The 17,572-nt window shown below is 35.8% G+C and overlaps 2 protein-coding genes across 10 annotated transcripts; both read right to left on the bottom strand.

Annotated features, from left to right (window-relative positions):
• Positions 1-2,341: 2,341 nt before the first annotated feature.
• Positions 2,342-12,465, bottom strand: LOC131334001 (uncharacterized). Its single transcript, XM_058368869.1, has 2 exons — positions 12,030-12,465; positions 2,342-2,631 (listed from the first exon to the last, which is right to left on the bottom strand). The coding sequence occupies exons 1-2, from the start codon at positions 12,337-12,339 to the stop codon at positions 2,567-2,569; spliced, it is 375 nt and encodes a 124-aa protein (XP_058224852.1). The 5' UTR covers positions 12,340-12,465; the 3' UTR covers positions 2,342-2,566.
• A 345-nt stretch (positions 12,466-12,810) lies between these two features.
• On the bottom strand, positions 12,811-16,640 carry LOC131334000 (uncharacterized). Of its 9 annotated transcripts, none has more exons than XR_009201997.1 (7): positions 16,189-16,640; positions 15,974-16,022; positions 15,454-15,538; positions 14,406-14,722; positions 14,222-14,335; positions 13,257-13,808; positions 12,811-13,100 (listed from the first exon to the last, which is right to left on the bottom strand). XR_009201997.1 is itself a non-coding variant. In XM_058368867.1 (3 exons), the coding sequence occupies exons 1-3, from the start codon at positions 14,736-14,738 to the stop codon at positions 13,764-13,766; spliced, it is 492 nt and encodes a 163-aa protein (XP_058224850.1). In that variant the 5' UTR covers positions 14,739-16,618; the 3' UTR covers positions 13,596-13,763. The 9 variants fall into 9 exon arrangements, 2 of the variants coding, with proteins under 2 accessions (XP_058224850.1, XP_058224849.1); XR_009201993.1 differs by having other exon boundaries at positions 15,974-16,027; positions 16,189-16,637; XR_009201996.1 differs by having other exon boundaries at positions 15,974-16,027; positions 16,399-16,506.
• Between the last annotated feature and the right edge of the window lie 932 nt (positions 16,641-17,572).

The following is a 17,572-nucleotide window of genomic DNA, read 5'->3' on the forward strand; positions in this document are numbered from 1 at the left end:
AAACGGAGTGACAAAATCATTTCCCTTGTGAATTATAGATAATTTTTTTGGGTAGTATGATTGTCCAGAAGGAGCGAGCAATTTGGGATAGAGGGGGGAGTTTTATAGCCAATAGAATTTCTCCTATTCAACTCAACCTTGTTCAAGTGTTCTACGTGGAGATCCTAAATAATTTTTCCGTCTCAGAAAGTTAATTTATTAGAAAAGGTATCATTTTAGATATATAAAAAAAAAAACAGTATTTATGTGCATAATTTAAAAAAAAAAAATTCGCTCCAATTTAAAGAACTATTTGTGATCTTTAATTTGATGCAAAGAACATTTAGGAATTTAACTCTAATTGTACGTCTTTTCGTAAAAAATAATTTTTGTTGGATGGAGGGGGTAGCACAATACATACCGTGTGATTGAAGGGCTATGCGATTGGACTTTTTCACTTTTGGAGCAGTCACTATACGAATCTTAACGCCTCGTCCTCTATGGGAGGTAAAAGGAGAGGAAATATATCCTGCAATGTACGAACGTGTCCTCTGTAGGTAAAAGGAGAGGAAATAAATCTTGCAAGGAAGTGTTATATGTAGATTTAATTTAATTTAGTTTTTTTTTGATCGGATTGGTATGTAGAATTTGCTAATTTGAGTAGTGGAGTAGTAATGATTAGATTTCATAGCTTCTTGAGGCTTTTAATTTGGCAGAAGCAGAATGTGTGTAGAATCTCTAGATAGGAGTATTAATCTATTGGGGTTATTAATTCCTCTCTGATTTGATGGGGGAGAGTATATTAGATTTTTTTAGCTTCGTTCTGAGGATTAATTTTTCAAGTCGACTGACTTATAAAAAATATATACTGTAATATAAAAGAGGTGCATGGGATGGGAAGATTTGATGATCGAGTACTTCCGGGTGGCCGGGTGGGTACGTGGTGGTCTTGTGGACGCAGCATGCAGCTAGCTGTGGAGTTTGTGGGGTAGGCAGTAAAGCCGTAGGATGAGATACCGATCTGATTTTAATTAATTATTATGTGGTACCCTCGCTCGTTTAATCAGAAAAAAAAAAAAAAAAAGAGTCAAAATTTACAAGATGAAAGAGACATCGTGTCACCTAGAGTTTTTAACACATTTTTCCAATATCACACATGGGCCGGGGCACAAGACTAGGGTGTTGGAGCACCGCTAAGGTTGCTGAATAATGGAGTAATTATTTGGTTGGTTCACCATCTTAGAGCATCTTCAACCATGTTTCAAATCTTCATTTTGGGAGAGGGAGAGAGAGAGAGAGAGTAGAAAAAAAAAAACGTGGGGGGGGGAGAGAAGGAGAGAGAGAACACAGAGAGGGGTTTGAATGGGGGAGAGATTTTAGGGGAAGAAGGTTGAGTTTTAAGTATTAGATAAGCAATAATTACTCCCTCCCCCCTAAATTGTTGTGCTTATTTTCTTTTTGATACTTCATAATAGTTTTTCAAGACCTAAATCGATGTTTTTTTAAAATGATGTTTTCTACCAATAAGAATTGTGTCCGTTCGACGCATAATAATAAAAAAATTCACATTGACAGTTTTTTTCTTTATCGACTAGCGGTGTGCCCGGCTTAAAAAAAAAAAAATTTGAATTTTTGTCACGTGTACCGAATGAGCACACCGCTAGTTATACTACAAGCAAATGTAGTTGGGTCAAAATATTCTACGCCCTAAGTCTTTAATTCTTACAAATAAAAAGAAAATTTGAGAGAGAGAGAGGGGAGGGAAAAAACATGTAGGGTTGGAGAGAGAGAACACGAGGGGAGTTCCTATTTTCTCTCCCCATTTCCTTTAACTTCCTTCAAACCCTCTCTGTGTAATGAGAGCAGATTTTGTTGATGGTAATCAAATAAAAGTCATCATTGTTGTAGGAGCTCTTGCAACTAATATAAATACTAATCAAATATTATATATATATATATATATATATATATATATATATTCCTTTATATTATTATTAGCATTGTGCCCGTTCAATTTATAAGAACAAAAAACTATCAATGTAGACCATATTATTTTTGTCCTCCCGTGCATTAAACACGCACCACCCTAGGTTTATATACGGGAGAGATTTAACACGTAGCTCGCGCGGTGACGAGTTATTTGCTTATTCTAGACCACTAATCACAAGAATAAAAGCAAACAAGCAAATGAACTAAACCGTACTGAAATACTTAAGTTTTAACTTATTTTGTGTTTTTTACTTTTAAAAAAACGAATGAATAAGCAAATAGAGTAATCTTTTACCTCGTCTTAGAAGCAAAAATTTTCTATTGAGGTATTAAAACAATTTTTAACGGAAAATTATGAACATAAAAAAACACATAGTTGAATCCACACGTAAAAGCAACCCAAAGGCAAAGCTTCCACGGGTTATTATTATTATTATTATTATTATTATTATTATTATTATTATTATTTCTTCACATAATATTTCTGCCTTAATTTACTTGTGTCTAACTAGGCAAGACAGAATTGTGAAACTTTCTAGTAGTATTTGTAGTTATAGCATCACTACATATGCTCTCTCTCTCTCTTTCGAGACACTTTCTAAAAGCTGGTGTTGCAGATTTTGTTAGAGCAGTTCTCCAGGCATTTTTCCATCAATCCTCCATCTGTATAGTGTGAAAATATGTTAAATTCTTGATATGATGTAGTAGGAGACAAACAAATTAATACAAGATTGCTTAAAACAACTCTTTTCTATTGCCTATTTAAAGAAAAGAGCGAGTACAACAAGGGTGATGTGGAGTGTCTAACACCTTTCCCACTCATAATAGTGAATTACCAAACTCTTTCTTTTCTAATTTTGCAGACCACAACATAACAGGATCACTCTATCAAAATCGGGTCTTTGGGTTCGCGAAATTATCTTCAAAACACTTGAGCTATTCTTTCGGATAATTCAAGAGGTGACCCGGCACACTTAAACTCTATACCTGGTGGTGGTGACTCTAAGTTATTTTCTAAAAACTTTTTTTTTAACTTGAACTACGTCGGACCTGATTCTCTTTCGCCTCGGTGATACATAGACAGTTCATTGAGAGCTTGGTCACAATCTTTCTCAACTCTTTCCCTTTCAATATTTTTCAAACACATTTTCTACGATATTTTATTTGGAACCCATCTTTTGTAAAACACAAAGCTCTTCTTCAAAACTATGTCATATTCAAGAAATTTGGATCAATTCCTTCCTCTCGTTAGACCCTATCTCCTACCCAAGATAGAGGCCGGCGAATGCGAGAGAAAATCCTAGGCGCAACTAGGTGTTCTTGGTCCCATCTCATTTATCAAGTCCAAAGGTTTTATTAGTTCCACTTTCGCATCCAGGCCGTTGGGCCTCACTCCATTTTGAAGATTGAAGATTAGTATGTAAAAACTCGCAATTTAATTTCTTGACTTTTATAATTTAATAATAATAATGTGTGATTGAGCTAGTTAAATGTGAATAATGTTGTGGAAATGACATGGGTCATAATGAAAATTACATGTTAGTTGTGCGACTTGACAGAATGTTTAGAAGTTGAGGGGTGTGGTGTGATTGACACTATATAATCAAAAGTCAGGACAAGAGAATCACTTCCCCTTTTTCCCCTCCTCCTCCTGTATGCTTCCTCTCTCTTCCCTCACTCACGGAAATTTTTTCAGTGTGGAGCGGGTACCACGTGGTGCCCGCTCGTGCATCCAAGTCGTCCATCATGTGTTTGAACGTATCAGATTTGGAGAGAGAAAAAGGAGAGAGAAAGTACTGGGATGAAAGGAGAGGAGAGAGAGGGTTTCAATCTAAGCCGTCCAAAAGTGTATCGGACGGCTTGGATGCGCCGAGCGGATACTATGTAGGATATATCCGCTCGGCACTGAAAAATCACTCCTCACTCACGGTTCTCGCTCTCTCTTGGAACTCTCTCATGCACGAAATCCATGTTAAACCCACACAAATTTCACGATATCTTTGCATTCCAGACTTAGAAATCGCGTGATCAAGCTTGGAGAGAATTGATTGTCGGTGGTTTCATCTAGATCAAGTTTGGAGTCTAGGGCTTGGTTTGGATCCTTGGGTTTTGCTCAAAACCTTTGAGATAGGAATTTTTCCTCTTTCCCTAGGTGTTTATGTGTTGATTTGGCGAAGGTTTTAGCGTTTGAACTTCTATTTTTGTGTTGGGTGAAAATCTATCAAAGCTGAAAAATTGTGTTGAAAACCTAGCTGGGTACCGATACTAGGGACTCGGGGGCTCTGCTGCCCACCAAGGACAGCAGCCCCTACCTATACCTCAAAACTACGCAGTTTTGAGGCAATTGTTGTTGTTGTTGTTGTTCTTCTTCTTCTTCTTCTTTTTTTTAATTTGATTTGATAAAAGCCCTATTTATAAAGATCTTATTTTTCTGATCACTTTATTCTAAAGGGTCATAATTATTTTTTGTCTCTAGGGCTGTTAATTAAGTATTTGCTCTTTATTTATGACCCTGTAGAGCAGAAACTTAATTATGAGTCATAGAGAGAAAAATTAATTATGATCCTTTAGAATAAAATGATCAAACAAATAAGATCTTCACATATGTTCAAATAGATTAAAAATTGGACCACTTAATTTTTTTAAGACTGTTTATATATTAAAAAATGTGGTTAAAACATTAAGTGGTCCAATTTTCAACTCGATTGAACAAGTGCGAAAATCTTATTTTTTTGATCATTTTATTCTAAATGATCATAATTAATTTTTATCTCTAGGGCTGTTATAATTAAGTATCTGCTATTTATTTGGAACCCTGTAAAGCAAAAACTTAATTATGAGAGCTTTAAAGACAAAAATTAATTATGTTTCCTTAGAATAAAATGATCGGACAAATAAGATCTTCGCACCAATTCAAACAGATTGAAAATTGGACAACTTAATTTTTCAACCATATTTTTCTTTTATAAACAGTCTAAAAAATTATTATATTAACATTTTGAAGAGAAAGAAAAACGTTTGGCTTTACCGATCCGAGCTACGTCATTTCGGTTTTATTCATTACTTAGAAAGGGAAAAATGTTTCCCAAATAGGGCTTTTATCAGATTTAAAAAAAAAAAAGGAACAAGAAGAACAACAGTTGCTTCAAAACTGCGTAGTTTTAAGGTGCTGGTAGGGGCTGCTGTCCCTGATGGGCAGCAGAGCCCCCGAGTCCCCAATACTAGTGTTTTAGGGGGTAACAGTACCCCTTCAAAAATTTCTCATATGTTCACTGAGTACATGTACCATTGTTTTAGGAGGTACCAATAGATTTGGTATATTACCTGGGGAATTTTGGGAAGAACTCTACGGGGTGGATTGTTAGGTTGTGGGTTGTATGAATAGGATTGTTTTGACCTAATTATTTGAGTTTGGACTCTAAATTGTTGATTTGATGCGTGGTGGTGTAAGAAATCTAATTGGATGAAAAGCTTATTGAGAAATGAAATCTTATGAAGTGTAAATAATTAATTTCACCTATTTGATATGTGGGGATATGATAAGTTGATTTGGATGATTAATTGTGAGAAATAAGAACTCTTAAGTGTAGAAGTTGATGTTTTCTTTGGAAATATGAAAATGTGGTAAGATAAATGGATTTCGATGAAGGGTATGGTGATGAAATGAGATAATGAGTAGTGAACGGATGGTCCTCTTAGATTTCGATTGTTTTGGCGTAATGTGTTGCGAGGTATTGATGATGCTTAACGTTAGTATTTAAATAGATTTGGATGACGAATTTTATGGATGAGAGATAAGAACTTGTGTAATGTAAGGGATGGTTGGTGTGTGTGAGTTTGTTGATTTCTAGCTTGTATATATGGCGTATCTATGGTTGAGAGATTGATGTTTGTTTGTAGAAAATGTATTATAAATTAGGGGTTATTTTTGAGCATGTCCTATGTGAGTGAATTATGTCACATCAAGTCCTTGCGTACAAATGCGCACAAGTATTTCCCCACCAAGTCCCTTGGCACTCGCGCACCAATCCTGTCTATGTATGTCTCTCCACTTTGTGTCCCCCAGGCGTGTAGTATTTTTCTTTTTCTATGACTCACGTCACACCCTTTTATGTTATGACCCACTCTATATCTCCCCTCTCTCTTCCTTATTTCTCTCCCTCTCTTCTCTCTCCCCTCTCTCCTAATGGGACGAAATTAATGTTTCTCTCTGCTCTCTTCCCCATGTGTTTTGCACAATAGTCTCCCTCTCTCCTCTCTCTCACACACACACACACACACACACACACTCTCTCTCTCTCTCTCTCTCTCTCTATTTTTTTTTTAATTTAAAACTTAAAATCTTAAAATCCTTATAACTATTTTCTACACGTCTATTTTTTATAAAATTTATATTTTTAAAATCTACTCATAGACATCTAATTAATGAGACCAATATTGAATATAAAATTATGAAAAAGTAATTTTATTTATTTTTGTTTTATTTGTCTAAATTTATAATTAATAGTCTAAATTTATAATTAACATTGTTAAAATTAAAATTAATAGTGTTTAAATTAATAACTAACAGTATTAAATTCTGTCTAAATTCATAATTAACAGTATTTATTTAAATATTAACTGTATTAAAATTAACAATCAATAGTATATTTTTCTAATTAACAATGTTAAAATTAATAACTAACCATGTCAAATTCTGTCTCAATCCACAACATTAAATTTATAATTAACATTATAAAATTTCCATTTAGCAATTAACAGTGTAAAATTAATATCTAACAATGTTAAATTCTATTTAAATTAACAATTAATAGTGCAAACTCACAATTAACAATATTAATTTTTTTCCAAATAAAAAATCATAAAGTTTATTGTAAAAAAATAAAAAATAGAAGCCTACACCCAAAAAATATTTTTATTCGATACGTAATTTTACATTTAATATGGAGCTTGTTTTATAGATTCGTCGAGTAGATTTCAAATTTTTTTTTTTTCAAAATCGAATACGTAAAATAAAAGTATACCCATTTAAAAAAATTTAGATTTAAAGAGGAGAGAGAGAGAGAGAGAGAGAGAGAGAGAGAGAGAGAGAGAGAGAGAGAGAGAGAGAGAGAGAGAGAGAGTAGGGATGCATTACGTCACATAGGAGTCACATTCGAGGATTAACACTCATTAAAAGAGGACTATTGGTAACTCTTCTTTAGGTGAAACCCATTGGGTGGCCTAGTGGTTTAGGTCTGTGACTTAGAGGTTCGATCACTTCTATCATTTTAGATTTGAAACCTATCAGGTGTTATCTACTCCTTAATATGAGATAAGTCTATAAATAGTTTTGCTTAGGCTTTAAGTAGGATCCCCCACAAATGCGCTGTGAGATTGATTTCAAGATTACTTAAGGTGCGTGTAAACTGACCTGGATACATTAGTAGAAAAAATCAATCCATTCTTTAGGTTGGCGTACCCCAAAAAAGGCGCAACTGGCCCATAATTATTGTCACTATCATTTAAGGGCAAAGTATGGATTACATTCCTATGATTTGCCTTTTGGCAGATGACTTCCTTGAGTTTTATTAATGACTAATTTGTCTCCCCATGATTTTGGAGTAAAGTGATACCGTTACATTTTCCATCCAAACTGATGAAAGGTGTACAACACACTAATTTTGAAATTGGAAATGGAATAAAAAACTGAATAAAGGTAATTACTAGATTAGGGTGCCTCCATACTACTCTGCATGTGTGGGTTTGGTTTGGTGAGGGAAAGGATGGAGATGCGTGTGTGTGTGAATTTTAGCAAGTAGAAGGGACATAAATTGGGGTTTTGTCAATCTACATTTTCTGAGCACTTTTTCAAGCAAGAAGGAGAGAGAAGAAAAGACAGACATATACAGGTAATTATCCCAAAGCAAAGTACAGGGGTATTAGAGTCATTTAGCATTTTCTGTTAACGAAATTAGAGAGGCACTTTACTCCAAAATTATAAGAAGGCGAACTGCTCATTAGTTAAAACTCAGAGAGATCATCTGCCAAATTGCCAAACCATAGGGAGCTAATTTGTATTTTGCCCTTCATTTTATTAATGACTGGTTGAGTCGTTGGAACTATCAAGATTAATACTTGTTTGTTTGAGTGTGTTTAATGCTCTTTGGTAGGGGCGAGTATGGATTGGATTGATCTGGTTTTATAGTAATCCAATAACCAAACCATTACTTACAGATTATAAATTAACAGAACCAAACCAACCAATAAAATTCATAAAACCAAACCAATACAAACCATTCAAAGGCGGTTTGGTTTTGGTTTTGAACCACGGTTCGCTTAAAATTGAAATATCATTACTATAAACTATTTTAAGTACTTAAAATTGCATAGATAACTTAAACTAAAAGTTATATTGAAATTAGTATATTAAAATCATCAAAAGTCACTACCATCAACCAACTAAATAAGAATAAAATATAGTTAGAAAACAAGTTACCGAGAAAAAAGAGTAGAAAATCACTTTACTAAGCCCAAACCGTGTATGTTTAGCGTAATGAAATTGTAGGAATATGAAGTTTAGGAAATTAATATTGGAAGTGAAAGAAAAGAATAGAATGGTAGAATAGAGTATTAGATAAGGAAATTAAGTTTATTAAGTATATTTAAACAAATTATATATATGTATATATATCACCCGGTTTGGATCGGTTTGGAACCAGAACCATTAACATAAATCCATAAACCAAACCATTTAACACGGTTTCTATTTTTTTAAACCGAGACCTAACCACATCATTAAAAAACCAAACCAAACTATTCGGTTTGGATTGGTTTGGACTGGATTCACGGTTTCATAGTTATTTTGCTCACACCTACTCTTTGGCGAGTCTCTTCACTTGCTTTATTATGTTTCAGATTTCCTATATAAATTAATAAAAGAGAGCTGATAGTGTCAAAATCCTTTTTATTCTTGTCAAAACCATTTGTTCTTGCCAAAATTCAAGGTATACCTTTTATTGCATGACTTAATTGCCATCCACTACACCACTTACTTTACGAAAATGCCCCTTGAAATCCGGAGGAGAAAGATCAAAGACGTACGTAGTAGAGGGGACAACGGGAGGTTTTTGGATATCTGTATTGAAGATTAATCTCTTTCTCTCTCCAATTTTGTTCGTATGTAAAGAAGAAAAAACAGGGACTCAAACCAGGAAGAAATTTGGAGAGAATTAACTAGTGTTAATTTTCGACTAGAAACGCAATTAATCTGTAATTAATCTTTGTATCATACAATAGTAACTTTTTTTCTTTCAGAGATTTTGTTTTGGGTCTTTCATTAGACTCTGGGATTTGGGTAAAATTGAGTACCTGCATGCAGGGTTCACTTTAGAGTCTCACACAAATAATCCACATTATTCATTAATGTAAATATAATTTTTTGAGTGCCCTTTCAAAAAATCAGTTCAATTGAATATGTGTAAGTGGCTGTTCCAATCTTTCAAGATTTATTCAGAATTTAGGATCTCGAATTCTGAATGACAAAATTTGAAAATTTGATCAACAATTTACACATATTTTTTTCCACATGCCGTCATACATTTTTGGTACTCTATTTTTTGGGTACCCCTAGCATTTTCGATTTTTTTTTTCCTTGTCAGAAACATGGAGGTTTTTGGCTTTACAATTCCACCACAAAAATCCTTTAGAAAGGATTTGGTGGGAAAAAATAGGGGAAAATGATGGCTAAGGACGTGTTTTGTAATTAATACCTGCTAAGGACATTTTCAGTATTAGCAAATGTTCTTAGCATGTCCTTAGCGGGTATTAATTATCAAAACAAATCCTGGGCCGTAATTTTTCCAAAAAATAGGTACCTTTTCAAGCTAGCAATGAGTGGGTGCAAACGTGATGAAATAGAGTGAGGAATTGAAAAGGGATTTCAAGGGGTATTTTCGTGAAGCAAGTGGAGTAATGGAGGGCAATTAAGTCATGCAATGAAAAATACACCATGAGTTTTGGCAGGAACAAAAAAAGTTTTGGCATTATCAATTCCCTAATAAAATTATGTTCAATTACTAAATCGGTACTTGTTTATGCATCAATGTACAGTATATTATTTCTTATATGCGCCTATATGTGTGTGTGTGTGAAAAACTCTACTGGTGAATCCTTATTATTCACAAAAAAAATGACCTAATTAGAACCATACGAACAAATTAACTTATAAAGCTATAATCTAAACCTGAAAATAAATGACATGAACGTTGATATATAAACACATGAGAAAATCCTTATAACACACTGAGATTGTGCATGTACAATTCAAAATGCATGGAAAAGTACTAAAGCAGTTGGGAGGATAGTAGCTAGTAAAGGATAAAAAAACCTTTTAAAAGGGAATTAATTTTCACATTTCCTTTTTTGATATTTACACTCTATTTTTTATTTTTTAATGTTGAAAGTGTATATATATATATATATATATATTTTTTTTTTGCTAAAAGACAAAAAAGGAAGTGTAGATATAAAAAAGGGGAGTGTGAAATCAATCCCCTTTACAAAATTATAGTACCTATTACTATAATCTAAATCCAAAAGTGAAACAGTTGATAGAGACGAAGCAAATTTTCAGGTAAAAAAATCTAGCAACCTCCTTCATTGACTACATGTATGTGTGTACCGATAATTCAGGGTATCTGGACGTACTTAAGTTCACATCTACTTAAGCTCACATCGTCTATGTCCTCGAGGACAAATTTACTACCCCTTAACAAAGGGTCCAGTTAAAAGCAAAGCGAACCCCATGTCGCTTGAACCAAGAGTTTATGCGTTTAGAACTTTATGTCGCATGTTGCACCTCCCTTTCCCAATCGAATAGCAATGATCCGAGCCGCTCAATGTGTTCAGAATGTGATTTTAAGGGTGCTCGCAAGGAATCGGCAAAAAAAAAGACCGAAAGGGCTTGATTTGAGTAGTTTTTTACTAAACCGTTCACTAAAAACTGTTCGGATGAAACTCTTTCTGGTCATTTTTTTTGCTGATTTTTTTTCCGAGTACCCTTAAAATTATGTTTTGATCATATTGAGCGGCTCGGATCGTTGAAATTTGATCGGAAAAGAGGAGGTGCGGATTTTAGAGGGTGTGGATAAGAAAAGGACTGATATATACACCAATTTTCCTATCATGTATCCCTAATTTTAAATAAAATCTGCACCTCCCTTTCCTGGTCGAATTGTGATGATCCGAGCCACTCAATATATTCAGAACGTGATTTTAAGGGTACCCCGTGGGGAATCGGCAAAAAAAGAGAAAAGACCGAGAATGGCTTGATTTGAGCAGTTTTTTACTAAACCGTTCAATAAAAACTATTCGGATGAAGCTCTTCCTGGTTATTTTTTTTGCTGATTTCTCTCGGGTACCATTAAAATTACGTTCTGATCACATTGAGCAGCTCGGATTGTCGAAATTCGATCGGGAAAGGGGATGTGCGGACGGTGCGGATTTTAGAGGGTGTAGATAGGAAAAGGATTGTGTGTGTGTGTGTGTCTATATATATATATATATATATATATATAGACACACACATATATATAGACACACACACACACAAAACTTCATGTAAGGGCGCACTTACCGTATTAAGTTAAGGACGTCTCTTTCCCGACCAATTTGAGATGATTCAAGCCGCTCAATATGTTCAGAACGTGATTTTAAGGGCACCCGTGAGAAATCAGCAAAAAAAAAAAAAGACTGTAAAAGGTTTGATTGGAGCAGTTTTTATTTGTAATTTATCGAACGGTTCAAATAAAAACTGCTCAAATCAAGCCATTTTCGGACATTTTTTTTGCTAATTTCTAGCATATACTCTTGGAATCACGTTCTGAACACATTGAGTGGCTCAGATCTTCGAAATTTGATCGGAAAAGATGAGAAAATGAGACGTCCGCATTTTATTTAAAATGAAGACGCCCTCATAGGAAAGGGCCTATGTTGTGGGTTGGCTTACCCTTTTGGTTTACTACATGTATACACGCGCGCGCAAGAGATAGAGAGATGGATGAATTTTTAGTCATACGTACCAAAGCTAAACATGGTGCACAATTTGAGTGAACAACCAAGCTGACAATAGTAGTGGTAATCTGAATCACTGTGAGAAATGCAACTCCCCAAGCATTTCCAATAACAAGGCAACTTCTGATCATCATTTTGGAGATATTTTCCATTTTGGAAAATACACCCATTGTAGCACCCTCCCCAACAAGCATATGCCGGCCCAAGTGATGTCCCTTGTTTTGCACTTTCCAAAAGCACAATCATGATTATGATCACTCCCAAGACCCTCCTGCTGCTGCTGCTGCTACTACTTCTCGATGATCTCCAGTACTCCATCCCTACTGATCTAACTGATCGACTGTTCCCTAGCTTCTTAATTAATTTGAGTTAGGAGTACTATTTAATTAATTAGTGCATGCAATTTGTTGACTGGCAAGAGTTTTTTGTGATGAAATTAAATTTTGCAGGGGGGGGGGGGGGGGGGGGGGGGTACTTCATATATAGTCCAATGGAACCTGAATTTGGGGAAGATTTCATTAATGGAGGGGGATGATGCAGATTACACTAGATGGGGATGCATATGATCTTTCAACGACGTACGCAACCCAAGGACAATTAATTACTCCTTTTGTTTTATTAAGCATTAGTCCACCCTTTCTGTTTTTCTAGCCACACGAAGAAAAAAAAAGTGGTGTGCACAATCCCGTTTATCTCTATTAAACTAGATGCACGGCTACGTGCAAAGCACGTCCATCATGCCCGTTGTGGAGATCTTTTCTGGGTCTTCCAAATATTATGTATGTAGTCATCATAGCAGAAGTTATATGCATTAGTTTGACCTAGTGTTTGATCATAGCAAAAGTTACATATAGAAGTCATAGTTTAGATATATTCCTCTCTTTGGTAACTAATTACACGACTTTGGCAAAAGGCATAGCATTAAAGTCGAGTTCGTGCAAATTAGACAAAGCGGAAGTCTTTTGATTGGGAATTCTTCATGCCAGAAGCTTTGGAGGTTATGGAAGCTGACTATTTGTTCTTGTTGGGGTTGTTGGAAGTTTCTTTAGTTGCCGGAGTGTGATTTGTTGGCCTGCTGGCTGCTGGTGTGTTGGAAAAAAACAAAAACTGTCTGTTAAATAACATTTTTCAATTTGTTTTATCATATTAACTTTTTCAATTGGTAAAAATAAGTCTACTTGACTCAAAATAAGTGAGGTTGGAAAGGGGGAATTTTTATATGTAATTCACTGTACCTCATTCCATCATGTGTTTGGACAAACGATTGCCGATTTGAGGTATCGATGAAACGAACATAGAAACTATACGGGGTTCATTGTCATTTCTCATACTTACTCCTAGGAAGGGCTAGCTCTTGCAAATAGAACAAAGCGAACATGTCAATACAACTACAAATTATAAAATAGCCGATAGGTGCAGCATTCTAACAAAAGAATCAGAATATCCATATAAATATATCATCAGAATACCCACTACGTTGGAAAAGGTAAATAGAAGAGTGATAATGGCCATGGGCAAGGACAACAGGTAGTCAATTGTTAAGCAGAAACTCGACATTATTGACTTGCACTTTGTTCTGAACAATCTTTTACTTATTAATTGCTAGGTTTATGTTCTCCAAAAGTCGAATCATATCCACGGAGTCACGGACTCTAATCTTCTGTTATTCATCATCCAAATACACCAAGGAAGAAATCACAATCAACTCTATTGATGATTTCACAAGTCACTTAATAGCATGGTCAATTTACATCCCACATGCATATATGCATATTCCAAGGGCAGCACTGAAAAAGCATTAAGCAACAAAGATAAAACTTAAAACAAAGATTTTCATTGCTACAGGTTTGTGTGTGTGAAGGTGTCGGAGTGCTTGATGAACATCTTATGACAATGGGCCAAGTGAACTATCAACTCAAGTATAGTGGAAAAAGTACTGTTAGCACTTTTATCGATCAAAAAATGCTAGAAAAAGAATCAACCCACAGAAATTTACAATTTCAAAACGTAATGCTGCGAGCATTCATGCCATACTTTTCTGGCTACAACATAAACACAACCCCTTAAAATATATTGACGTTTTTTAAAATGCAAAGGTGACATAGCTCAGTGAAAAAACTGTATATAGATTCACAAAATGTTTTGCCAGAGATAATTTAAATAAAATAAAACAGCCAAAGGAATAGAGAAGATTCCTTACAGAGTGGTCGATCTCGACATCGTACTTCAATACACGATAACATAACATTCCAGTCTCTGATGTAGGGAGATTGGCAATTTTTTGAGTTTCATTTTGCTTGCATTGACTACACACCTGCAATAGTTCTAAGTGAGATGAAGATGGTAAGTTAAGTAGTTTCTTCTACAGGTAATGGAGTAGTTACCATGCCGGCAGTGTAGCTGCTTCTAGTATAGGTGGGTTGAAGATGAAACTTGATGAGTTGTGTGAGGCAAGCGCTCTTAAGTACAGCTGTAGAAGAAGAAAAATAAACAGGACATAATAAGAACCAGACATAGATGAGATTTAAGCCAAATATGTACACAAACAAGTCAAATAAGGCACATGTAAGTGTACTCATGTCCAATACATCGAAGAAAGAGACTATTGCAATGAAAAATGAAAACTTTTTTAGACCACTATCAGGAGATACGTCTTGGAGGTGGTATACAACTTGGCTAGTCACTGACCTAGGCCAATTTCCTGCTACATAAAGCATGTATCAGAGGAAAGAAAAACACAAGATTGTGACAGGTATATATGAGGTGAAGGTTAGTCAATGTGAAACGTCCTGCCGTGCCTTTAGGTACGGGCACAAGATTGAGAGATTTTTTGTTATTCGTCTGCTTATAATCCTCGAGGTTAAAGTTGAGAGCCCTTCAAATTAAGGGAAGTGTCATTGTTTCACATAATCCTACGGAAGAGTCATTTTGTTTCACTATGACTTATGATTGAAAGATACACTATCTGGTATTAGGTGCTTAAGAACGGGGAATCATCACAATAGTAGAAGAAGTAATTTAGCAGTTGATAGTGCAGAAGTTTGGGGTAAGTTATAAATTAGCTGGTCTTGCTAAGAAAATTGCTAAGGTTTTTGGAGACACTTGGGAAGGAGCAAGGCTTTGAGTTTTGATTCTTGCTACAGATTAGACAGAAGCAACAGTTAAAATACCAATTTCTATAAAATGGAGCAAAACATGGCAGAATTCTATCGTTACCGAGCATAACAAAACACTAAAAGAAAATAATGGTATTAAAAAGGAAAGAACAAATAAATCAATCCGACCTTACAAAGGTCTAAATGCAGAATCTTCTTCTTTTCCCTTTTCCATACGCAGTAACCCAACGGCTTTTTTACCTAAACCTTCTCATCCAAAACAAGGAAAACCCTAGGAAAAATTAGGATGGAGAAAACCATGGAGAACAACACATACCGATTAATATCCTCTGATGTAGGAGCAATCAGGTATTGATTGGTACTAAAAACTTCAAAACCTTCATGTTTCTAATAACCCACACCTGGAAAAATCCAAAAGTACGAAATAATTAATAAAGATCAAAGAAACATATCAGATGCTTTGTCTCTCCCTTGTTATGTGTCATTTGATTTCTTTTACTTATATTATTCGTATTCGTTGGATCTATAAAGTTATGCACAATAGAAGAACCACAAACAGTAAAAGAAAAGAGGGGAAAAAGTAATTGGGAAAAATAACCTTTCTTCATTGTCGTCACTGTTCGGATCAGATCGCATGCCATGAGACTCCTCAATAACAAAGAGAGGCCCAAAAAGTTATTCTTTAGAAAAAAATAAACACAAAAAACCAGCAGAACCTTCGATCGACAACCAACAAATCCTAAAAAAAATTACAGCCATAATAGCCAAACCAAACAACATAAAAACCACAACGAAGAACATAAATTGGAAAAAGCCAACCTAGAACGGAGCCAAACCTTTTCAGGAGGAGCACGAGCCATAGATTTGAGCGTTGGACGGAAAGATCTGCTCTGCAGGAACCGATGGAACCCCAAAAGGGACAGGAGAGGAGAAAACCACATGGTAGATTAAACAAAATCAATCTATTAAACCGAAAATAACCCATCTGTGCAAACTGAACACGTAATTACGTCGAAACTTACGGAAACTTAGTATAGTTAAACAAAATCACATGTCCTTTGCCTTTTCATTGCCGTCCTTTTCGTCTGCTTCGTCATCGTCATCGTCCTCACTCTCTCTCTCTCTCTCTCTCTCTCTCTCTCTCTCTCTCTCTGTTTTTCTCTAAACCCGAGGAAGTAAACCGAAAATAACCCATCTGTGCAAACTGAACACGTAATTACGTCGAAACTTACGGAAACTTAGTATAGTTAAACAAAATCACATGTCCTTTGCCTTTTCATTGCCGTCCTCTTCGTCTGCTTCGTCATCGTCATCGTCTTCATCGTCCTCACTCTCTCTCTCTCTCTCTCTCTCTCTCTCTCTCTCTCTCTGTGTTTTTCTCTAAACCCAAGGAAGAAAAGAAGAGGGGGAGGCGGAAGAAAAGAAAAAGGGGAGGCGGAGCAAACAAAGTCATATAGTTAAAAAGACGAAATTACCCTGTGAAACAAAATCAGTGGCTTCTCAATTGAAGGGCAAAATTGTCCAAATTGGCTAGCGTTTCAATTGCAAAAGTGATTCTTCTTGAGGAGAGTTAGGATATCCCTTAGGGTAGGTCATGGGTTTGAGTCGTGCTAACGATGCCCTTTCAAATTCGGTTCTTCTGCGAATCCCGACTGTGGTCCACTAGTTCTTGGTAGGGTGGTAGTTGGTATGGCTCTTTGGTCTTTTTCAAGGTCCGCCAAGAGTTTGGAGCCCTATGATCATGCCCATGGGAGGGTTGCAATGCTCAGTCACCCCTTCCTCCTCCCTTTCTGCCTTAGAAAAAAAGAAGTACAACAGTAATATCACATGACAGTATTACGTAACCCTCAAAAAAAATCAAAAAAAAAAAACAAAGCAACAATGTTCTTCAAGTCGGTGTAGACATTCCAATTTGACTACATAAATTAACTAAGGCCCCACCTTGGAGCCGATGATGAAGCTAGTCCCTATCAGCAAGCATTGGAAAAACCAAAGGAATGACTACAGTGCAAGGAAATTCCTTCGAAACCTTTGAAACCAAAAATAAAAACCTTGGAAGCCTGGAAAATGCAATGGCGTCACTTTGACGCGCGGTTCTGGTCGCTCAAGCGGCCGCATGTCCATTTTGGCACATGTGCCACGGCCGACACTTTTTTTTTTTCCATGTGCACTACGGCAGGGTAATGGAGTCTTTTGACACTTTACGAAGCCATGACCGCTTGTTCTTTCCAGCAGCCGCTTCTTTATTCCCAAGGCCGCGTGATCTTAGGGGAGCACGCGTTCGAGATGCAAGAAATCATTTCCATTTCTGGTCTGATTGGCTCTTGATTGATTCTGGGAGCGTCATTGCCACATTTGACCTCCTACCCCCTCTCCTATATAATAGGAGAAGTGTTCTACTTCATTTAACAACGGAACCGCACCAAAAATTCATT

Source organism: Rhododendron vialii, chromosome 7a, assembly GCF_030253575.1.
Source record: "Rhododendron vialii isolate Sample 1 chromosome 7a, ASM3025357v1".
Lineage (NCBI taxonomy): Eukaryota > Viridiplantae > Streptophyta > Magnoliopsida > Ericales > Ericaceae > Rhododendron > Rhododendron vialii.